The sequence below is a fragment of the Onychostruthus taczanowskii genome, unplaced genomic scaffold (assembly GCF_017590055.1).
Source record: "Onychostruthus taczanowskii isolate IOZ18803 unplaced genomic scaffold, ASM1759005v1 scaffold104, whole genome shotgun sequence".
Taxonomy (NCBI): Eukaryota; Metazoa; Chordata; class Aves; order Passeriformes; family Passeridae; genus Onychostruthus; species Onychostruthus taczanowskii.
The window spans coordinates 300376-325159 of record NW_024496968.1 but is presented as its reverse complement, the minus strand read 5'-3'; the positions used below and the strand labels follow the sequence as shown (position 1 = coordinate 325159).

At 47.4% G+C, this 24784-nt stretch overlaps 1 protein-coding gene across 2 annotated transcripts in view; it reads right to left on the bottom strand.

Moving 5' to 3' along the window:
• Positions 1–1067: 1067 nt before the first annotated feature.
• SLC35F3 (solute carrier family 35 member F3) overlaps positions 1068–24784 on the bottom strand; it is a 169660-nt gene continuing 145943 nt past the window's right edge. For both annotated transcript variants that reach the window (XM_041414179.1, XM_041414187.1), the window contains 5 exons: positions 12206–12425; positions 6307–6432; positions 4024–4216; positions 2371–2460; positions 1068–1322 (listed from right to left, as the gene is read on the bottom strand). In XM_041414179.1, the coding sequence (XP_041270113.1) occupies positions 1078–1322; positions 2371–2460; positions 4024–4216; positions 6307–6432; positions 12206–12425 (874 nt within the window). In that variant the 3' untranslated portion in view covers positions 1068–1077. The remainder of the gene's footprint in view (positions 1323–2370; positions 2461–4023; positions 4217–6306; positions 6433–12205; positions 12426–24784) is intronic.

Genomic DNA, 24784 nt, shown 5'->3' with positions numbered 1-24784 from the left:
CTTAACACTCACAATTATGGAGTAAAAGCAACTGGCGATTCACCCCCTTAGTCCATGCTCTCAGACTGTACATCAGCAACCACGCTCTTGCCAGCCCCTTTGATCATTTCCGTCGGATTGTCCCACACGCGGCCAAGATTTCCCCTTCCTCACATTGGCATTAATCAAGCGCAGCTCCACACAGGGGTAAAACCTGTGAAGTGAGAAGAGAACCAGGTCTCCTGCGCTCGACCTTGTGGTCCCCCAGACCCCACGCTCCCACAGAACCATGGCGTGTGTGGGAGGCACGTCCTGATGTCGGTGGGAGTTTGGGGTCCTTTGGGGCCACAAACCTGAGCCCTGCCTTTGCAAGTGCCTCGCAGCAGGACCTGGTTCTGCGTGGACAAAGACAAGAGTTCTGTAGAAGGCACTGGATTTCTCTTGCATGATTTTAAACGTGGACTACAGTCATTTGCAGAATAAGGAGATTTGGGCTCTAGACTGCTTTCTCTCTATGCTTTAGTGCAAGCATTTTTTACGCTTGAATTCTCCCTGTTTGCAGCGCAACACGCGCTCATCTACATAGAGTGATTTCTAAATCTTCCTTCCACTATTCCTCCCCATCTTCCCGCCTCCAAAAAGATTCCCTTTTTTTTTTTTTTGCTCCTTGAAAACTTTCAAAGTACAGCTCTGGTCAAAAATAAACATGTGATGTAGCATAGCATTTGTTTCTTTTAAATCACAGTGTGCAATGCATCATTCAGTACCTAATGTTCAAAATGTCTGCCCTGCTTTTCATGAAAGTCATTCTTTAAAATAACCTATGCAAATATATTTTGACTATATATTACATTCATTTAAAAAGAGAAGAGAGGTTCTTGGTTTGCAGTTTTTTTTCAGTGTACTACTTAAGTGAAAGGTCAGATGTGAAAAAAGTACAAGCAAACTGGACATGCCAAGACTTGATGCTTTAGATGGTGATCATATCAAAACTGTACAGGTATGTATACCGTGTTGGACAGGTGTGCTTCTTCCCAAGAAAAGACCTTTGCATCATCATATATAACGTTAATCACAAAGTTTTGGTAAAAAGAGCATTTAATGAGCAAAGGATGACATGGAAGGGCGAGTTCTCCGGCTTTTATTAGGCAGTCCTGAAGCAATGTCTCCATTCCCTTCGGGAATTTCTTCCTTCTTCCGGACTTTGAGACGTGTGAGGAGCTTTATTACCCAGACATCCCATTCCTCTGGCAAGAGCAACAGGAGGAAGCCCAGACCAATAATGATGATGGCGATTACTCGAACACTATTGAAGACAATTTCACTCGTGTAGTGATCAACAACTGTGTGGGACATGGAACGGTGTTATTACATGGGAAAAGGCATTAGGACAGTATCCCCTTCCCTCTCCCTCACCTCCCCAGCTCTGAGGGCTGGCTGTGGCAGGAGAACATGGCCATGGAGGCAGCGATGGCAAGGGAACTATTTCTTGCAGGTTGAGCACACAGCAGGGTATGTCCACCAACAGTGCAGGAGCTCCTGCTGAGGAGTGCAGGGACACAGAGAAAGGGGCATTTCCCTTCCCTGCACAGCAGCTCCTGATTGCAAATTTTTTTTGTCACCCTGTGTGCCCTGTGAAGTAAGAAACCCTGCCCAAGCTGAGCCATCCACGCACTCTGGAGGGATCACACCTTTTGGTAGCCAGATCTGCCAGAGCAGTGCCCAGCTCTGTGTGCACTTAGTCAGCATGTAGCTGGGAGCTGCCATCTGCACCGTGGCACCAGCTGAGCATGCTGGGTTTTAGGAGCTGCTTTAGGATGGGATTGTGTCTGCACTCCCCTGCCCAGACCTCTCAGACTCTGCAGTCTCTTGGCTTTCACGAAATTTCAGAAAAACTGTCAGAGAAATGTACCAGGCCATGTCCAAAATTGAACTGGCCTGTGTTCTTGATAAACACCCACAGTGCTGTTTACCAAGGCAAGCAGAGTTACTATTTACATATCTGCTCTAAAATGTAAGCAATTATATTTGTTTGAATTTAGTGTTAAGCCTGCCTTGAAGACATCATTAAGAACTGATTTCTGCTTTATCCATGGGTTTTTATTCCAGCCCAGAGATGAATGTCTTCAAATCTACTTTGTTTTTCAGTATGCAGGCTTCTTCGGACAGTAATTTAAAAACCAATTTCAGGGATTGTGAATATTCATGTAATATTACACAACACATATTTAACGCATAAAGAATAAATTTTTAATCAGTGTCATCTCTGTAAGTCTTTGAGAGAAGGTGCAAAACATGTTTAATAAATCTATTTTCTTTCATCCCTGCTGTGTATTTGAAAGGCCACAGATTTAATGTATTAATTAAGATGCAAAAGACAGAAAATCTTACCTGCATTCACTGGGACACTCAGTACAATTCCAAGAGAAATCAAGGTGGGGTAGGTAATAGCAATCCCAAAATTTAGTAGAATATTGAATGCTGATGAAGGAAAGAAAAATGTCTTTTAGTACAGTGAAATTAGGCAGAAGGAATGTCACTTGAAATGCTTATGCTTTATTACTCTATTTGTTGTTCAAATAAAGGGTACATCAGCTTCTGTTGTTTTTCCTGAACATACCAGAGGACAAAGCTCTGTCTGCTGCATGGCCACCTGCCTGAGACATTGCTGTTTCTGGGGAGCTCTGTGTCCCTCTGGAGTGGGTTTTGGGTACAGGGTGGGTTTTGGGTACAGCCTGTCTCTCAGCATCATGTGCAGTAATTCCCACTCTTTATACTGATCCAGTGATCCCCTTGGCCCTGCTGAAAGACAACACTCTTCATCTGGGAGATTTCAGCTGAACAGGAGCTTCTGTCTGGGTGCTTTTTTGTAGAAAAGCTGCCTGCAGTTGCAGGTGGAAGATGCTGTAAATGTAACCCTCTTCCAGGCAGGAACTTGCTAAATATAATGTCATACAATGAAATTATACTATCATTACTACGGAATGATTATAATATCACTTCATTGTAATACCATGCACAGTTTGTGGGGTGTTTCATGACAAATTAGTAATTGCTTTGGATCAAATTCACCCTTGTTTTAAGGTGATCAGCTTTAGCAGAGTCAGGAGAGCCTTGCCAATACTGAGCTTGCTGGGAGCTGGAGCTTTGACTGTCTTCCAGTAGTACCCATGTATTGCACATGCCAGGGGTTGCTTGCCACGTTCTGCACCACTGTCTTACAGACAACTTCCTCTGAGTCCACTGATAAGTAACCTGGAGGTACTTCTGGAATTGTGATTGTTCAGGGTAAAAGCAGCTGGGACTCCAGACAGGGGTAGAGAAGAGCTATTTCCAGTGGAAATTAATGTTTTAGGAGAGGGGATTCCATCATCCAGTGTAGTTACCAACTGTGGTAGCAAGTCAACACATGTAATTTAACAATGGACAGCATCATGTTTCTGGTAACCTTTAAAACTTAGACTGGCATCCCTCCCCTCTGGGCTCCTTTGGTGACACAGCAGTGGCAGCAGAAGAGAGGATTGCCACCTATCAAAATTTCCATCCGACTGTGCAACACTACATTTTCAAAAGTTTACTCCTCTTTAGGAGTAGCAGTTACTTCTCTTTAGGAGTAGCAATTAGCTACTACTTCAGGCAGCAGAGGATTGGAGTCTGGCCTTGACAGGCCTGGCCTAACCTTGCTGTGGGGATGCTGATGAACCCCAGACAATGCCCTCCCAGCAGGGCTGCTTCCATCACAGCCTGGGCAAGTGTTACCTGTCTCTGTCACACAGAGTTCATGAGTAGGAGTTAGAACAAGCTTTACACTTAGTTCCACAGTCCCTTCTAAAGAGAGCCACTGTGTTTTGGTGTGGTAATAATAGCAGAAGTGAGGTCCACATTGGCCCTAGGAATGGGCCCTCTCATAATATCTGAAGTTAATAATTAAGTTGAGAAGGGAAAACAGCTCCAGTATGGGAGAGGCCTTCAGTTTTCACCAGTGGCCAGTTTCTGGCACCCTCCTCCAACCCGAGCAGTGTAAGAGCTCCCCCATCTACTCACTCAATAAGAGAATTGAAAATCCGCAGAGGTTCCCCCAAGGAATGATGTCAAAAGAGCTCCAGTACTCCACTTTGGTAAAATAAAGGATGACAGGAATACAGGTAACGAAGAGGACGTTGAAGACAGCTAACACAGACAGGAATAAGGCAGCTTCTCCAAATTTAGCACTGCCCAAAAGAAGTTTGAATAAAACCTAAAAGAGGAAAATACATGGGTTTAACTCTCTTGCACCACCATCCCTGGAAAGCTGGCATTCTGTTCTGGCACCGATGCAGTGATGCTTGCTGGACACTTGGGATGGCTGCTCATGGAACAGTGGTGAGCAGCTTGTGTGGCCCAGCCGTCACCCTCCTGGCAGCCCCTGGAACAGAGGCAGGGGCAGCTGCCAACTGAGTCCAGGCAGAAAGGGCATTCAGCACCTTTGTCTGTACCTGTCCTGAAAGGAAAGGTCACTAACCCTAACTTAGACCCTTCAACTCTTGCTTAGACCCTTCAGTCTTTTTTCTGCACCTCCAGATAATTTGACATTAAGAAGATTGTGGAGCATGGCAGGGGGAGGAGACAAAGCAATCTAGATGAAGAATCCCCATGAGACATCACTGGTCCAGGCCTTTAGCTGCCACCTGAGCAGTGCTGTGGTGGTGGGCAAGCACAGTCCATGCTGACTGGCTGTCCTTCCACCTTATCCCTGGAACTCATCTCCAGGAGGCAGATAGCAGAGCAGCAGATGCAGCCTGGGCAATGAGACTGCAGGGAGGGATTTAAAAGCTTTGGTTTGTTAGTGGGAAAAGAAGAAAAAAAAAAAAGTAGAAATAAAGGCTGTGAGCAGCCCATCTGTGGCTGGGGACTGCCTGTGGACAGGTCTTGTCTGAAGTCTGCATGGGTTTTCACCACAGTGCTGCAGAGATTCTGTTGGATATCATGGTCTGGGAACACTTTTCCTCTGCTACTGGCTGCAGACCAGGCCAGCCAGTGGACTGTGGCTTTGTGGTTTGTGCTGCACTGGCAGTCCCCCTCACCAGTGTCACTTCTCTCCTTTGCCTACACAGAGCAGGCAAGTCTGCAGGGCTGCCGTGCTAGCAGGGCTCTGCCCACTCCCACCATCCCATCACTGGCCAGTGCAGCTGTGTTGCTGCTCTGCAATATGGAGCAAAATGTCCCAAAAGCCACTTACTCCTCATTTGCCTCCTGAGGACAGCATGTTGTGTTGCCCCCCGCAGGGCCACCTTGACCTATCCTCCTACCCCAGACAGGGAGTGGCTCTGCTGCACATGGTGACATCTGTCTGCCTGTAGATCTGCCTGCCCCTTTGGCACACACAGCTCATGGGAACTGAGCCAGAGAGAGCCAGAGCAGGGTGGCAGCAGCAGTGGCAGCGGCATGTGTTGCACAACAAGCTGCAGAGCTTCATCTGTCCTGGCATGCAGAGCACACTGCAGAGTAACACCCTGCTGGCACTGCTGCCACCACCCTCCTGTGCACGAGCTCTGAGACTCCCATTCCCAGAAAGAGTGGCAGTGTCATGGGAAAGGGAACATAGCTAGGCTCTAGCCTTTAATTTTCTCTGGTTTGGTGGACCATGTCTCTGGTCCTGCAAGGAAATGCTCTATTCGAGGAAGGAGCTGTATGAAACTTCCTGATCTTCCTAATGTAAGAGATCGTCTGGTCTGAACAAGTGAGCAAAAAGCATCGCTGCACTGTGCCGAGGGGCACAGGCAGATGCTTCTCAGTTTGGCAAGTCTCCCTGGACTGCAGGGCTCTCCTGGCCAGTTCCTGTTGGATGACTGGTACAGTGCAATTCATCGGACCAGATGAAGTTGTCTACACCTCCTGATCTACACACCTGAGCTAGGGCGGGCCAACCACACTCTACAAATGCTTATTCCTCACTGTGGACTGTGACTGAGCACTATGATCAGCACAGAGGCAAGTGCCCAGAAATGTCCCAGGCTGAGTGAAATGGCTCTGCTCAGCAGAGAAGGCTGCATCTTACACGTAGTGCAGCTTATCCAGCTGCTCAGGATGAGGTCTTGATTCATAGGCACGTGCTCTGCATTTTAAGGATATGATTGCTTCCATGATAAGCAATGCTTTAAGCCCCACACAGGCTACATGTGTTACTGAAGGAGGACTGGCAAGTGGAGCTAACCAAGTGACTTAAGCTAAATCTCTGCAGGGTGCTTCCTGAACTCCACAGAGGTTTGCAAGTAAGACAGGAACAGCCAAAGTGAGTGATGAGGGTGACAGGCATCTCTGTGGGGGAAAAGAGCCAGGTGTGCTTACCTTGTAGAGAGCAGACATTGAGGCAGAGCCCACCACCAGGGCTATCCCAATAACGGAGTGGCTGTGAAACCCATCGGCGTACGTCATCATAACTATCCCTGCAATAGCAAATATAGCAGCCACAATCTGGTTGGAGACAAAGAAAGCAAGAAAGTGTTACTAGACAACTCTCACGATGGAGAAACAGGCAATGCAGATTTACATTCGAGTGCAGTACTTCTGCATCATCTGCCTATGTAGAAAATAGTAGGAAGCCTGGGCCAATACCCAGGGAGCAGATGCTGCCTGCCCTCGTGGATTCCCTGGCTGCAGGGAAGCTGCAGGCAGAGCTGCAAAGGAGTGGCTGCTCCGGGCTTGTGCGACAGGCCAGACTGCAGGGCTCAGTGCCTCCAACTGAGCTGAAGTGGGGATTTAATCTCTGTCACTGAGCTTCCCCATCAGTGGGTCCCTGCAGCGTGTGCATGACAAAAATACGCAAGTAATAATTCCCTGCAGCTTGCAGAAAAGGCTTCGAGTCCTGTTGAAGTTTTGGAGGAAAAAGGTTATAGAAATAAACAGGGGAATAAAATTCACACAACTACTTCCCAGTCTAGACGAGTCATTTCAGAGAGTAGGAGGAGGTTTTTTACAGCCAGCTATGCACACTGCAATGCCTGAGGGGTGCCTCCCAAACAGAAGAAACATTCACAAAGGCTGGGGACACGCTGCCCCGATTTACCAGGCTGTGCAAGAAATCGCTGCCTTCTCTGGGATTGTCCTGCCAGATGCCTTCAGCCTCTCAGGGTGTTAATTCTGGGGTGAGTAGGGCTTTCTCTATGCTCATGCCTCCTGGCTCTGCAGGGCTGTGAGAGATGCCCTGCTTGCAACACATACCTTTTGGCTGCACACTCAAGGTGATACCTCCAAGATGACTGAGGTGTTAATTTATTTTGATCCACAGATGGGTAAGTGCCAGCCAGCTGTCCCCTCTTGCAGGACCAGACTAGGGTTTTAAGCCCCATCCACAGGCTGCAGCTGCCTACACATCCATGAACTTCCTCTCATCTTTCCTGCTTCCCACTAGAGATACTGGGGCTGTGGTGAAGACGTAGAGGAAAAGTCTGTGTGCCAGGCTCTGCTGCTGCCTCATCAGCAAGATGTGGTGAGGTAGCCTCTTTACCAGCTGCAGGTCCCAACCCCAGCAGCACCAGCTCTCTTCCCTGGGCTAAGCTGGGGCTGGTGCCAGGGGACACCCATACACCAGACAATCATCCAGCAGATCCTTCCTGCACACTGACTTCAATTTCCCCTAAAAAAAAAAATGGCCCATTTTTGCAAACAAAACTCAATTTCTCCACAGGGGTTGCTGTATAATGGCAGGGTGGCATAAGGCAGAATACTGATTTATGACTTGATCAGGGTGGAGCCCCAGTACCAACTGCAAAGGCTGGGTATACACACTGAAGATTTGGAGAGGTTCAGATACAGCATCTTGGCTTGCAGCCTTGTTGGCATCTGGTCTCTCCATGCACAGGTGTGGGACATAATTTCTGAAGTGAAGTTTTGTGGTGGTGTAACTAGGCCCTATGGTCCAGGACAGGCTTCTTTTTAAGGCAAGGAGAGAACCTCCCCTGCATAGCTCTATAGCAGCGTGGGGCAGTTCTCTCACCAGTGTGCTGGTGCTTGTCAAATAAAAATTCAGACACTCTGTGTGGCTTCAGAAGCACAAGAAAAAAGGTCAATGCATAAGACTAGCATGAGGCAGGTGCAGAACAAGGAAAAAGAGATTTGCCTTCACCCAATACATAATTAAGTGAAGGAAAGCTTTGCTGTTGCACCCTGTAAATGTGAAAAATTTAGAAGGATAAACTCACAGAAGAAAAAAATTCCATCAATGACTATTAGCTATAGAAACACTGGTTCGATCTCAGGAAGTCCTTGAGCCTCAAATTGTTGGAGGCTGGAAAGTCTCAGGAGGAAATATCATTACAGGCCTTTCCTATTTAGACAGATTTTTCTAGGTGTCTACAGGCAGCTGCTGGAGGCAAGCTTCTGGTGCAGAGGCACCTTTGCTCTGACTCACTGTGGCTCTTGGGAGAGCTGCAAGGAACATGGCTCAGGCTCAGCTAAAAGATGGCAACCCTGTACCTTCCTTCAACATCACCTGTGCTACAGATGAGTTGACAAAGAGTGGAAGATGCAGCATTTCCTGTAGCATCTGCTTACAGTGTGGCTGTCCTCCTCTGAGCTCTATGGGGTTTGTCCAGCCTTCACTGGAGGGCTGAGGAGAACCACAACCACATTCCAGGCTGTGGCACCCAGCTGGGTGGAGGAAGCCTGCCTCAACCCCTTAAGGCAGCTGTAATGCCTCTGCACTGGAAACTTGGGAGGTGCATGCATGAACTGCAGAATGAAAAGTCTCCAGCATTGCTTTTAACACCAGGAGCCGATCAGCTTCAGAGCACCTTCCAAGAGAGCGTGTCTCTAGAGTTTGAGATTTGCTAGGATATGTATTTCCAAGTCCCACAGGCAGACGTGCGTGTCTATATGTTATGTACACAGGAGGCACTTGCAGGTGATGGCTCTCTTGGATCCTCAGCTGTTTTATTCACTGTAGCATGGAGGGAAACACCAAAGTCAAAGATCAAAGCAAATAAATGCAGTCTGCAAACAGTTGTGCTGGGGCAGTGGTCCTTGCCTCTTCCATCAGGCATGTCACAGGTGTCAGATGAGTCTTGGCCTCACTTTGCAGTGTCCTGTCGAGCTGCCAGGGGTGCCACAGACCCCTTCTCTGAAAGCCTGTCAGCCTTTCTATCCAGCGCATTGTTAGAGGCAGTGACAGGCTGCTCACACACCACAGTGTCACAGGTGTCACAGCACTGCAGGGTTTGCAGAGGCACTGCTTCAGGCATTCACAGCTTCATTATCTGTGTGGCTTTGACAGCTTCCAGCCCAGCCAGTTGTTCTCTGGGCACGGTGAAGGGCAAGGGGGAAAAGCTCAACTTCATTAGGGGAGACGAAGGCACTTAAAAGTACCTGAATGGCAAGGATGGGAACTTGCAATTGCTCTTACACTTATATCCCAGCTAAATTGTGATTTATGTGCTTAGAGAGCTAGTAGTTGCACTTCTGAAGGCCAAGTAGGATAATTGTACTTGCTTTAACCCCACTGAGCAGCTGCCTTTCTCACCTTGCCTTTGTCAGTGGGCATGAACAGGGACACCCAAATGTGCGGTCAGAGCTTTGCTGTGGTGTGGGGATGGAGCAGGAGTGTGGGAAGGCACTCTCCCCCTTGCAGCCTTGTCTGCCAAATACCCTCTCAAAGGGTGCTTCTAAGAGGGTCAGCAGCTCGGGGACACCGTGTGACCCCGAGGGACCATGTGCTTTGGGGCTGGGCTGTGTGGTCGCTGCAGCCCCTAGGTCACTCCCAGGGAAGCCCTAGCAGCTGTCTTTGCTCCTGGTTGCCAGTCCCAGGAGGAAGGCAGTGTATTGGGGTCATCCTGATGCTATTCCCCAGCAGTGACACTCTTTCTGCCTGTTGCTTTTCACATGGGCTGTACAGAAAAAGAGAGGAAAGAGGGAAGAAAATTATTGTCTCCAAAGACATCATGCTATGTCCCTCTGCAGACAGGAGTGCCCTGGCACTCCCACTATGCCATGCAAAGCTGGGTTGTAGAACTGCTGTGCTGCCATGTGCCCTTGCAATCTCCAAGGACAAGTGCCTCCTCACTCTCATATTGCCACAGGTCAGGATGCCACAGCTGCTCAAGAGCAAATAGCCCAGTTTGTCTGTAAACCCCTTCTCCCTGCAGCCAGGTTCCTTGCTGGCCTGTCACCTGGGAAGGAGACAGCTTGTTCCCTCTTGGATTCAGGAGACTGCTGGGTTCCTTCTCGGGAAGCTTCTCTGCCACAACCTCACCAATGCCAGGTTGCACAGAGAGGGGCTGGAACACATGGCAGGAGTATCACACAGCCACCCCTGCTCTGTCCCCCGTTCTGCTTCTCTGCTTCATTGCTGCTTTCCCAAAGTAGTGCAGATAGGAAACAAAAGGCAGCTGGACATGGCTGGGACCAGCACCTGGGTCTGCTGCTCTGCTCCTTCCACTCCTTCTGCCCCTTTGAGAAGGGAGGCATACAGAACAGGATTCATCCCCCAGTGCGTGTCACCTGCCATGGCACAAGACAACCTTCCCAAGAAGCTGCTGGAAAGTCCCTGACCATCCTGGCTTTTCCATCATGGCCAGAAACTCAGGCAAGCCCAAGAAGCACCTCTGCTCCAGCATGTATGTGCCCATGTGGGTATCCCTACACACACAGGTTGGCTTCTTTCCCTCCACACCACAGCCATACCCCACGGTGGGAGATGGCACATTCAGAGCGAGGAGCAAGCTGCAGGTGCAGATACCATACACCATCGCTCCTGGTGTCCCACCAGTGCTACAGCTGACAGCGCCACAAGAGAGATGAAGACACAAAAATACCTTTTTTTATTTTCATTTATCAAAATGGCAAGCACATCCAGTTTTGATAACAATGAGACTTCCCTAGCTCCACGATCATTTCAGGATACTCTTGCTTCTGCACTCAAAACTCACAGTTAATTTGTTTTTAGGCTAGGGCTACTTGGGCAGAGGGGTGGGCAGACACCAGCTGGCCACACTGAGCTTTTGGCAGGTACATTTTGCAACCATCCCCTGAGCAGCCTCTTGGCTGCCACCACTGAAAGGCTGGCCAAGGTCTCCTGCCAAATTCTCCTGCCAGAAAGGAATACTTCCTGAAAAGTTAACTCTCAGCTACTCCATGTAACAACCTCTTCTTAGCACCACCAGCCTAGGTGGGTGAGCAGGGAGCTCCTCAAGTAGTGGGCAGGAGACAGGAATAATTACAGTTATTGCTGTTGATCTTGATTATTAATTAATTGGTGAAGCAAGGAAACAGGGACCCAGGTGCCTTTTCCTTGCAGTTGCTCCTGGTCCTGGCAGGAGCCCCTTGGCCCCGGGGTGGGGGGTTACGCACCCACCCACTCTGCTGCCAAAGGATGTGACGTGCTGAGGGCTGCTAGAATGGCAGCAGGGTCAGCAGGGAGCTGAGGGGCTTCCTGATAAACCCTCTGCACGTGGCTTTGCTGCTGCTGCTGCTGTAGAGGCATTTGGTGGGGTGCAGAACTAAAGGTGCAAGCAAACATTTGGGGTCCCACCAGAAGAGCAGCCTACAGGGAAGGCCGCTGGCCAAATGCAAGTCCCTGTGGACACCAGTTTTCCATCAGTGACATGGGCAGATCCTCGTTAGGCCACAAGTGGGTGAGGGCAGCCCAGCTCTCCTCTCCTGTCTGCAGCTGCTGCTACCTGACACAGAAGATGCAGAAGAGAACTGTCCCACCCTGTAAGCCTACTGTCACACACACAGAGGAAGGTGAGGGCCCTGTTAAATTCCGAGGACGGGACCAGAAGTGCAGTGTGTGTAGCCAGGGCTTGCGAGAACGTGCAGTTAGAAACAACCAGGTCTGGCGGCAGCCTGGGAATGGTGGGAATGGTGGGAATGGTGGCAACCTGGGAATGAACGTGCAGTTAGAAACAACCAGGTCTGGGAATGGTCACTTGGAAGGCATTGGCAAGGGCTGACACACATCCACAGCAGCATGGAGACAGCACATATCCTTTGCGACCCACTCTGGAGCAAGTCACCTCTTTCCTGAAGGAATATGCACAAAGGCATTGGGCTGGGGGAGCCAGGGGCTCCAGGAGCTCACAGGCACCTGGGAAGGCTGCAGGGAAGGATGCATCCCTGCTCCACAAGGACTTCTGTGCCCACAGAGCTGAATGCAAGGGTGCTGCTTGACTCAGCTGGCAGGAGACAAGGGGTAAAGGAAAGACACAAGGGTGAGGGGGAAGAGGGGAGACAGAGATAAGGAGTCACTTACCCTCACTCCCATGAACCTGTCCCTCAGAACGATCCATGAAAGTAAGAACACAAAAGCTTTGTTGCAGCAGAACAACACGGAGACATCCGTAGTGTTTATTTTCTTTATTGCATGTAAGTAAAGGTAGTTTGTGAGTGTCCAAAGAACACCAAAGGGTGCTGCCTTGGTAAAAAACACCTTCAAAGTCAAGCCATTGTCTCCAAAAAATCGGCAGCACTCCCTAAAACAAGGAGAGAAAGGCAGTGTTATTACATAAGCCAGTCACAGTCTGCAGCAAATATATGGCTTTTTTTGCTCCTCTTCTTTTCCTTTGGGGAAGAGAGACACACACCTTAAAGAGGAGAAAAAAAAGTTTCAGCTTCTGCTGCAAGAGCCAGCACCTGCACAGGATACAAACAGGCAAGGGCTGCAAACAAGGGAGGAGGCTGCAAAGAAAGAGCAAAGGGAGAGGTGATGACAGGAGGTGAAATCTCACTCTTCCCACCAACCCCTTCACAGTGAGCATCTTGAAGCAGTGTGGAGCCATCATCCTCCCTCTACCCCTGTGGGCACCAGGATGCTAAGGGCCCAGGGTTGGCAGCAAAGCCCCTAGCTCCCTGCTCCTGCTGAAGCCATGGGAAGCTGGTGCCCATCTGATCTGCTATGTGGGGCTTGGAAGAAGCCTTGCAGGAGCCCAGGCTGGGGTTTTTCCACCCAAGCGGAGGGACCTGGCTCAGATCTCCAGCAGCATCAGGGCAGGAGCAGGAGGGGGCAGCAGGCAGCTGCCCCTGAGATGCGAACATGGCATGGTAGCACTTGGGGACACGCTGGAGCAGCTGGAGCAGCAGTGGGGAGTCAGGAGCTCATGTGTGCTGTCCAGGCTGGGGATGCTGTGAATCCCTGAGCAGGGTCAGCCTGAGCAGGTTCAGCACTGGCACAAAGAGCAGAAGCAGCAGCAGTTTGTCTGTGTCCCAAATGCAGCAATGGGACACAGGAGGTGACGGGGTGCGGCTTGGCCCTGCTGGCAGGGCCGGCATGGGGCTGCCGGGCTGGGGGGAAACCTGCCTGCAGCCTGTGCCTGCCCGGCAGCAGAGCTGCAAGCTGCCAGGAAATTCAGTACCACAAAGAAGGAAGGAATCATCCTAGGGGCTGGGGCTGTGGCCAGCAGCCTGCGAGGTGTGTGTGGGGCAGCCAGCACGGTGCCCTGGCCTGCGCTGCCATTGCTCACTTTCAAACCTGCAAACTCCCTGGGGCTCTGAAGTTCTTTATTGGGGTGTTCTGACAAAACCTGACCAGAATTAAATTTCCTGCTGACAATGATGGACGAATAGTTTTTCACTGCTGTCATGAATTTCAAGTTGTTTGTTTCCTGAGACTGTGCATGTAAACATCATTATTTGGATACTGATGAAAGCATTGTTTTGATCTACTTTCCCAGAAGACAGGGCTGTACCAGATGAATACCTAAAAAAACCCCATCCATTCTTTCAGCCTCAGCAGATCTCTTCATCCACAAGTCTGTATCGGCCTACAGCCCCTCTGCTACAGCAGGTACAAGACTGCAAGGTAGAGGAGACACATTTTTTGTATTTGTTGGGTTTGTTGCCTGCCAGTCCTTTGTATGAAATCATAGCTACGAACTTGCCTCTCTCTGGATGTGATGACCCTGTACTTTGGCTGCTGTACATGAACTCTTTCATTTGAGCTGCTGGTTCTGCACTGTATCCCTCAGTGTCCCTTGTCCTCTGCAAGACTACCTGCTGGCAGCAGCCTATTCCCTGCCAAACCTGTTAACTGCCTCTCCGAATCAGTAGAAGAGCTGCCCATCTGCACTGCAAACCACAGCCTGACTTCCCACCTGCTGGAGCTGTGCTGGGCTGTTCAGGGACGCTCATGACCCTGACAGATGCTGCCTGTGCTCAGCAGGATCCATTCTCCCCTTCCACAAACACTATACCCACTTCAGGTCTGGCCTTCAGTCCTGCACAGCACTGACTGTACCAGACACCTGCCACAGCGGACACAGGGAGTGCAAAAGGAAACAGAGACACACTGAAAAAGCCAGTCCCAAACTTCATTAGAGACTTTAACCTGCTTCCTAAGACACCATGTAGGGTTTCACTGCCAGAGTGTCATAGGCAGCCAGCCTCATGCTCTGAAAACAAAAAACCACAGGCACAGTTACAATTAAATGACATGAAGCAAGATTAGTATGAGAGGAATAGGAAGGCTGTACTCAAATGAAAGGACAAAAATGGAATTTATGTTGGGATTCATCCTGGGGGAAAAAAGTTCCTCCTGCCAAAAATCTGCTCCCCACATATAGAATTGGCTATCACTATTTCATATACAGCAGAAGCATGTGCTTTTACTGTCTTGTGGGCCTGATTCCTGTTTAGTAAATACCACTGGATCCCTATGGTATCACAGCCTGGATCCCTGAAGCATCCAGTGTAGTGCCATGCTGCTCCAAAGGACAGCCTTGCCCTGACATGGACCATGACCCTGAGCTGCAGTGCCCACTTCAGGAGTCTCTCTTTGCCCTATACAATAATAATGTACAGCTTCCTTTTAGCTGTTCTGGCTGGCTTCACCAAGCATGAATTACTTTCCATACTGGCTCCAGCTTTCAAAGGAGACCTCCTTATGGAAGAGATTTCCTTACCCAGCACAAAGCTGTGGAGAAGCTTCTCCCTGAGGACTCCTAGGGCTGTGGAGGGTGCTGTCAGCCATGCACCCACAACCACAGCGAGCCCTGTTGCTCCAAACAGGGGCCCTCCTGCAGTTAGATGGGTTATATGGCTGCCTTGGACTTGGCATCTTCAGTGAAGTATGAGGAGCATCTGGGAGAATGTGGCATATTTTGTGCACCAGAATGACTATATGCCACACAGTAAACCTCTCACAATTAATTGTCTCCCCAGGTTTACCAGTGCTTACTGGGAAAACTGATTTTTCCTTGGTACTGTAGCACAGCTTGTGAAGCCATACCAGGAAGCATTTGATGAAGAGAGTTTTCAGTGAGTAATGGTAGATAAATAGTTATGGTAAGCAAGGCAGGACTGTGGTATAACCTGTGCTGGAAGCTCAAAACAGTCAGGGATGACTCCAGAAAAAGCAACCTTCAGCTTAAATATTTGGACAGAACATTTGAACACAGCTGTTCCTGCTATCCATTGATTTCTGGGCCCAGCACAGACACAGGCACATCCCCATGCTAACCCCCACACTGTGTTAAAAGGGAAATTGTCATCTTAGACTGACCAAACCTATTCCTGGTCACACTACCAGAAATCCTGCACCTGCTGCTCTCACCTTCTCCTCAACCCAAAAGCTGCTTTGGTACTCTCTTGATGATAGAGTTTTGCTGGCTGGGAATACCCTGCTTTACCCATGGAACAGTGGGACCTGGGGTGTGAACAACTGTCAGAAAGGCTACAGGGGAAGGCAGACGCAAAGCTCAGGTGTGCCCTGGCCCTGTGAGTCCCCAGGTCATGTGGAGCATGGCTTCTCTTTGGCAGAGAAACTGCCCTGCAGAGCCCCTCTGCTGAGATGATCTCCCCTCTAATCTCTAATCCTCCATGTGAGGAGTAAATTCCTGCAAGCTCCAAGCTGTGTGCAGATAAGGTGGCAGCACACAGCAAGGAGCTGTGACATTGCAGGGTGTAATGCTGCATTTTTGAGATAAATGATCTTCCTGCATTATTTTCCTCAATTCTGCCATCATGAGCTGGCACTCCATTGTAATCACAGCAATTGGTTTACAATATAAATGCAAGGCATTAACAAAGGCAACAGCCTTTGTTAAAGTCTGTGTAAGACTGGAATGGAATGTCAGAGGAAGGAGACTGGAAGGGAAATGTGCTGGCTTAATTGCCACAGCAGCAATACAGAAAAGTTTGCTTCCACCTAGAAGTGTCACATCCATGTTCAGACAACCTGAAGGCTGCTAGGGTACTACAGGAACTGGGGTAAAAGATACTACAGAAAAGCCTAAGGCACAGCAATCTTTTGTTTGTGTCTTAACTCTAAATTGTTTGTTGGTTTCTTTAGCTTTCATGTACTGGGCCTTGTTTTTCACACTCTTTTTAGTGTGTATCTTCATTAACCCAGCAAATGACAAATTAGCTCTACTCCATTAGGCAAGTCTCCAGCACAATATCTCCATCACTGGAATCAAGCGTCCCCAGTGAAGTAAATCAGAAGTTATCAGTGCCAAAATTCTATGCTAAGTAAGAGTTAATTATATTGAAAGCAGGTGTTGCATTGAAATAAAACTTGCAAATGAAACGTGACAGTAAAGCTCCACTTTTTCCCCACTGAGTTAACAATTATATATTTAACACTATTCACCTTCCACTGCCTGCTTTGTCTTTAAACATTGCTAGGCAGTCATGATGTTACCCCACTTCTCTGAACCTCATACAAATGAATTTATAAAATTTTGCCAACACTGAAATGAATGCTTTTTCCCATATTCTGAAAAAAGAAAATCCCACCTATGAAGAGACAAGAACGAGAAAAAGTACATACAGTGTCTTGTCCCAGGCCAGGGTTTTGGTCTCCTGATACTCCCTGCAGAACAAACCTATGCCAAAAAGGTTTGTAAGCCATTGAAACTGCCATTACATCTTTGGAAAATCTGCAGTAAAGTAGAAAATTTCTGGGAGTAACACACATCCTAAGGGAATACTTTGCACAAGCCAGTTATTTCTCCTTTCCAGACTGTTAACTTTTGCTAGAATTTTTTCATTGTCTCAGTGCTCATACTGGAGCCTTTTCCTCCAAACCAGATTTGGATGTGCTGTTGCTCTTAGAAGGTAATATTATTTCTTTGCAGACTGTGCTTCTCACTTTGACCTTGCAAGGTCTGTACCTGCAAATTGAATTTGGCTAAATTGCTTCTGATTTTCAGCAGAGTGAGCATCACCTCCCTGGAGCACAGCAAAGCCACCACTGTGCCAGTGAATCTGTCTTCTTGATTAGAGATTGGCAGGCAAAACATGTTTTGCTAATCCCTGCACCAATTAGGCCTGCATGGATAAATAATCTGCAGATGTGCAACAGTCCTACATTTTCTGCTCAATGTACAAAAAAAAAAAAAAAAAAAAAGACATGGACTAAAATGTCATGCCATGTCTTCTGGGAGGACTTGCAAGGCACTTGTAGGAAGCAAAAGAAAAGCAGACAGACAAGATGTGTTGACAGTAATAGGAGAGAAGGAAACTAGATTCAAGTTTTAATTTCTCCCAGTGAAAAAACCGCACAAGGATGTTTTTTTGTAATTCATCCTCTTAGGACCACAGCATCTCTCATGCATTAAGCGCACAAGTGGAGGTAAGTATGACTGCTGTACAGATAAAATGCAAGTTAATGCAATATATTCTTCCACAAAGAAAGATGTGTTCTTTTCTCTCCAAGAAAGTAAAGATGTGTTTTGCAGAAAAAAAGATCGTGCCTCAGCTTTGCTTCTTTCCTCTGTGAGCCAGCACTGACCCAAAGGGTAGCCATGACAAAATCAGCTTCTGAGGTGGGTGGATTTCAAAGCAGTGTACGAAAAGGGTGAGCTATGAAACCCATTTTACAGATGTGCAAGCTGGGGCACAGAGAAGCAAAGTCCCTGGGTGCTTTAAAGTGGCAGGATGAGTGCTGCCTGTTGATTGCACCTTCAGAGAGACGAGGATTTGCTTTTCCTGCATGTTTCTTTTATAGCCAGCTCCTGTTTCTTATCAAGACAGTCCCTGAGCGCCTTTTTCCTGAGTCACCACAGGTTCACATGCCAGCAGAACAGTTGCACGGAGGCTCCTGTGGTGTGTCCCAGATCATAAATGCTGTGAATAAACCTGCTAGCCTCAGCACTTTGCACAGAGATGCCCGGGACTCCTGCCATGGCTTTTATTGCCCCGTTGCTCTGAGGCTCCTGCAACAAAACCCGTGTACCCCTGCCTGCAGCTTTCCTCAGGAAAACTGCTTCCAGGCGCTGGGAGGGCACAAGTTTCTCCTCAGCTTCCATGTGGTAGAGGTCTGAGACCTGTCTTGGGTGTGCTGGTGTGCCCTGCCGGCCGTGCTGCCTGCAGTGCCCACTGAGGAACGCTGCAGCCCACGACCAAGGACCTGTTGCTCCTCAGAGTTGTCTGTACTTTTTCAGTCTGTTTGTCCATGGTGGGGACTGAACTAGGGCTGCAAACCCTGGCTCTTCAGTCTTCTTATACTCCTCCTAACAGGAATGGCAGCACTGCAGCCCTGGAGGTAACATCAGCCCCAGCGACAGTACTGGTTTCTGGAGACGGATACAAAGGGTGGCTTATCTAAAATACTCTAATGGCTTTTTAATGCCCATCATCCCATGCATATTTTTCTGTAAGCACATTATTAAATGCAAGAAATTACCACAGAAGCCAATCAAGCATCCAGCTGCCACTTTTAAATGTCTGTGCCTGCAACTGACTTGATTACTTGTTTCTACACTTAGTTTGGGACTTGTGTTTTGCCTTTAAACTTTTATCTGTTCTGGGAGTTTCCAGCTCATTTGCAGAAAATACATTCTGATAGGCAATGGAATGAGCAAACTGTCTTCTCTTAAAGAAAAAAATAAATGAAATAAATAATCCACAGTCTGACCTTCTCTGAACTAGAGAGACAGAAGCAATTGGCTTTGCTCAGCACTGCACACGTGCCATACTAGACATTTGCACAATAAATGGTCCCAGGAAATGCTTAGCTATGGATTTACATAATAGACCAGAATGGCTCCAAAAGAAGCAAATAATACAAACCTTAAAAACCACCTGAATACACATTTTGAAGACAAGTCTTAGAACAGACTCGGAAACCTTAATGAGAGACAGTTTAAACTAACATTTAAATAAAAAGCTTTGAAAGAACAAGACCAAACCACATTTCAGAAAATGCAGCAAGTATTCCTTGCAAGAAGAAGCTTCTAATGTGACAAGATACCTTCAGCAGTCAGGCAGCTGAAATTATCATGAATTATCCAACATTTTCTGCCTTTAGACCCCAGAGATAACCAGAGCCTGAAGTACTTTATGCTCGTCTAGACAACCAGCATTATACAAATAAAATGTAAGACTGTTGCTATGTGCAAGATCCAAACACCCACAGACCAGGCAGGCATCACACTTGAACACAGAAATGAGCTCTTTAGTCACATTCAAAGATTGCTTTGTGGAGCACCTTTTTTTTCTGAGCCCATGAGAATTGCAACCCTTGACTTGATCTGGTGAAGCACTCAGGATTGGCCTCAAATCTTTGTCAGAGCCCACCAGAGCAGTGGCCAGGAGGTACTCACACTGCACATTCCCCCCCACAGCAGCAGTGCCCGAAGCTGAAAGGGGCAGGAGGGGAATGAAAACCTCAAAGGCTCCTGGAGGTTACTGGCATGCCCACAGTGCAAGCAGAGGGACAGCTCCTGCTGGTGTTTGAGATGGGGCTGGAAGATGAGCTGGAGGCAACTGACCCATTTGCACAGTGCGGTGTGATGAAGAGTATGCAGGGACCCAAATGGACCACCACTCCCAAATGGAGCGCAGGAAAAGGACTGTCAGGTCCAGCAGCACCACGTACAGCCAGGCACAGGCAGCCAGGGCAGGGTGTGAGGAGCAGTTAATGATCTGTATGGAAGCTAATGACAATCCTTAGGGAGCTGCAGAGCAAGCTGAGAAAATGAGCAGCACCACTTCATCAGACAGCATTTACTCAGGAGTTCAAAAAAGCTCAAGAATGAAATAGGGAATTCATATCAGGGCTCTGTAATTCCCTTAAAACAGCCTTCTTGCCCAAAGCAAATGTCACATTGCTTCTTTAAATCCAATGTGAGCAGCGACTATGGCTGGCCATAAAATTTGAAGATGACCATTAATTGCTAGGTAAATTCTGCACCTCTTTCCCCTCCTGGGTTCATCAAGGAGCAACAAGGACAGGGAATGCCCAGTTCAAGGAGCATGCTGGCACCGCCAGGTGTTGCAGGCACTGGCAGGTATTTTCATCCCAGGAGATTGGCTGGTGAGCAGATGTCCTTAATGCCTAAGCCCAGCAGGAATGGTCCTGCTTGCACCATGCACCTAATGACTGCTGCCATCCTCCAAAACAGGATGCTGACTGCTTGCAGCAACTTAGTGCTGATGAATTCAGACCTTCCTGAGGATCACCTGCTGCACCAGTCACATGGAAGTGGCCTGGGGCTGCTGGGTCTCCAGAGGGACATTCCCCTAAAGGCTCTTGCTCCTCACTTTTATCCTCTGCAGCTGCAACTAGAAAAACCCCTGGGGCTCTGGACAGGCAGCAGCACAGCACCACAGCTCCTCAGCATCACCAGCCTCCTCAGCCACCTGGGCCCAGCTGGGGGAGCACACCCCAGCTCTGGGGAAGGGCATCCCAGCTGCCAGAAGATCTGCTTCAGGGCCTTTTTCCTTGCCCACTGCAGGTGGGTGTTGCACTAAGGAGCAGGGGCTGTGTTTTGGGTGGCATGGGAGGTGCACTGGCACCAAAGTCACAACTAAACTGTGCCCTGCATGGCCCAGTATGGGTTTGCTAATGTTCGCCTTTAAAAGGTTGGTTAATCCAACTGGTTTTTGGAAGGAAACCTGAACCACAAACCCACATTATTTTTAATGTAACCCAAGTGGATTAGGCAATTCCCTGCAGGTCCCAGCAGTTTGGAGAGGCATTTTATGCAATGCTTCAGTACTTCATTTACTGAAAAGATGAAAAGCATGGAAAGCCTTCCATGGAAAGCACTTGGAAAGGGTACCAGGAGGCTGAATTTGCGGTCCATAGTGATGGTTTATCACAAATTTTCAGCGAGAGCTTGGACAAGTCCCCCAGCCAGCCTGTCCCCCCTTGGCAGTGGGGTATGAGGGTACAGGCCTGCTGTTATTTCCCAGGGCTGTGCTGAGGTAAATGCAGTCAAGCATTTGTGCTGCATTCGGCGGGTGGTGAGGGACAGCATATACAAACTGAGGCAGAGAAAACCTAAACATTAGACTCTCAAGGCTTTGACTGCCGGAGTCAACATCATCACTGCTCTCCATCATCATCCAAAATTTCCACTGACGTCAGTGGATGTTCTGGGTGTGAAAGGCCTGCAGACTCTGAAACTGTGCAGCAATTGCTTGTGGATGTCTTAAGCATGGCCTGATGTGATTTAAATCCAGCTTGTCCTCTTCAGCTGTGACCTGAACCACTTAGTACTTTTTGGAACAGTCAGAATGAAACTTTTAGGAGAAACTGGCCATCTGGCCTTCTGCAAATTAGATTTTTGTAGTGGTTGGCATAGGCAGACCAAGAGTAAAATGCAAGAATAAAATGCTTTTCTAGTAGTTGCTGTCTTGGCTTCTGGCATAGAAGTATGGTGCCGATAGGAGTGGGAGCAGTGCTGCTGTGTCTTGGGAGAAGGAACAAGAGGCAAAACAAGAGGAGAGAAATATCTCAGTGATACAATTGGCTATGCAAACACCCTGAGACAGCTGTTACTGAAATACATATATATACCCTTAAAATTTCGGAATGCATCCTACAAAGCAAAGTCTAATAATGACCCTTTATTTTATCCCTTAAAAACTCTTCTATGTGACTGCTTTTAATTTGCACCTTTATGCCTGTGGATTTTAAGAAAGACTTAGTGTGGAGATAAGGCTCCAGCTGGGCAAAGCCCTGTTAGCCCTTGCTGCTGGCACTGCCAGCCTTGGGCCAAGGACATAAATGAATCAACTTCATAGCCTATGTAGCAATTGTTCAGCACCACGATGGGATACTGGGGATGCAGGAAGGCACATGAGTCAGGAGATACCAAAAGACATATCATTAACTTGGCAGCTGGTCTGTGAAAAGAAAGAAAGTTATACAAAGAAGAAAGCTGAGAGTTTGCTGACATAACAGAGAAGCTGACACTTACAATGCACAAATTGCCCCTAGATGCATTAAGTAAACGGGATATAGAAAGGAAATAATCTTTCCTAAATACTTGTATCTGTGGTCATTTTTAGAGTACCTCCTCTCAAGAACAGGTGAATCTTTTCTGTTTGAAGTTTGTTTGCCTTTTTAGTTGCACTGCTGATGTTCATTTAACGCAAAACCAGAGCACTCTCTGCCCTGCACTCCCTTACTTTTTGTCCTTCAGCAAAGTCATCCCAATCTTGCACGCAGCAGCAGAGCAAGGAGGAGACCATGGAAGTGGAGTGAGGAGGTCTCAAGACTCTGTGATGGTATCTACCCTCATCCCAGAGCCTGATTGAAGAGCACCTTTCAGAGCACAGCAATCTTTGAAAAGCAGCCTCTGAAAGACTGAGAATTTCGGCAGTGAGGTGAACGAGTACAGCTAATGAGTTTGGGGAGGGGTGTTGGAAAATATGATGTCCATTACTTCTGAGATTGACATTTCTAGGCAGCTTTACTTGTTTTGACCTTTCTCCCAATAGGCTAATCCTTAAAAAACACTGATGTTGCTAGTTGCATTAAATTTGTGTAACACCTTAGTATAAGTGGCAAAACCAGAGCAATATGTAACAGAAATTGAATGGCTTTCATCTCTGCTACTGGAACATTAAGGTCTCTCCAGTGGCATACAATAACTGAGAACTGCTTGAAATCAATTTCCTGCTGTCCAAGGGAAACATGAAATTTTCCACTCCCCATATAAGCACTTTGTTGCTTGAAACATGCAAATTAAAAAATACTGAAACTGACTGTATTTTTAAAGGACCAGAAAGCACAGAAATGGAGCCATAGTAGCTGAAATGCCAAGAGAATGTACTCATGAACGATTAGTCAGCGATAATTCCAGTGAAGAGCTGCGGGAAGTTGTGTGGTTTGTATTTTTGAGGGTAACATCTCCTCTACAATATTGTTCTACAAATGTTGGTTGAGAAGTTGTACATGTTTATTTTCATTCAATTTACAGTGAAATAAAATGCCCATTCACTGAACCAGAAGCTTCTGAAGAAGGGTACAGGTTAACAAAAAAAACTTACAAAAATTCTGAAATAAGTTTTGAAATTTTTTGATTTAAGCAATTTAGGTGAAATTTGTTTTCTGAATTCCTAATGAGTATCAACTAAGTCTATAGTGGAAAATAATGGAGGTGAACAAAATCAGCAGAAGATTATAACAAAAATTATATTGTACTTGAAAGGTGGTTTTATTTTCATTTCTCACCTCTGTATGCTCTTGGATTTTGCCTGTCATCCATTTAGAACAAGATTTCTTTTAAAATTTCAGAATGTATCCTAGAAAGCAAAGGCTAATAATGACCCTTTATATTATCCCTTAACAACTCTTCTCTGTGACTGCATAAAAGGCACTGCTCACCCAAGCTTCACAGCCAAGAAGGTACTTTATTGAAGAGAGGGAGGGGAATTTTACCCTCCACAGACTTACAATATAGTTTATAGTTATCTTCATAATAAGACCTGAGGAGGAAATATTAAAAAGAAATAATAAACCTGATCATGTTCATGCCAGTTCAGAAGCCTTTTCTCCAAGGAATTTTCTCCTCCCTACTTTTCAGAGTTATAAAGGAATCTGTAAAATTACATGCAGTATTATATGAGGATCCTATATAAAAGCAAAATCTTCTCTGAAGACTCTTCTCAAGACACAAGTGTTCAGAGCATCAACTTCATTTTCTTTCTGAGCATGGGAGGCAGGTCTTCAGGACAAATACAAGATACAGTTGTCTTTCAATCTTCTTGCACTCTTAGGTGTCGGCATCTTCATAATCCTCTCAAGCTCTTTTTATGCTTATGGATTGATGGAACACTCATTCTTACATGGTTCAGAAGCTGAATCAGTTTCCTGATCCATAAATCTGCAGGTTGTGAACTTTTTTCCTTTGTACACTCCAAAAAAGTGAGCAGGGTACTGAGTTTTGTGATAGATCCTCCCTCCAGAGAGGAAGCTGAGCTACTGCAGAACAGTTCTAGGAATACAATTTGTGCCCACTTTTGCATCTCAGAAAATTTCCAGCTCCTTCCATCAGCTCTTTGAAACTCCCCAGACACCCCAGGTGAAAAGCCCTTGATGTTTCAGAGTTGTGGAAGGAGGTAACCCTCCTCTGCTCAAGCCAGCAGCCTCCAATTCCAAAGAAACTACAACTGGTTCTCTCCTTGAGAGATGTGGCATTTGCATGGGAGAAAGGGAAAACACAGGGTAGAAAAGGAATCTCCCAAGGTCTGCCATGAGCAGCCACATGCCAATCCGCATCTTCTCCGCACATGGCCACTGACACAGGAGAACTACTCAGCATTCCACAGGCAGCGACAGATGCAGATGTCCTCCAGAAGTGTCAGCAATGACAAACTCCATCAGAGCTTTGCCTGATGATGCTGGTGTGAACTTGGGGTCCAGAACCAGGAGAAACAGTAAGCACACACCACAGATCCAAAGAGCTGCAATGCCCCTGTTGCATGTATTGTTGCACCGGTCGGGTCAGGACATTAAAGCAGATGTCAGCTGCTATGGCTATTTAGTCTCAAGCTCATTTGAATTCCTGAATGGTGTAGCTTTATTTACCTCCCTGGTTTCTAGTGGAAGTGTGGAGTGGCACATGTGTGGGTCACCCTTGTGCCTCCACTGTTGGCTATT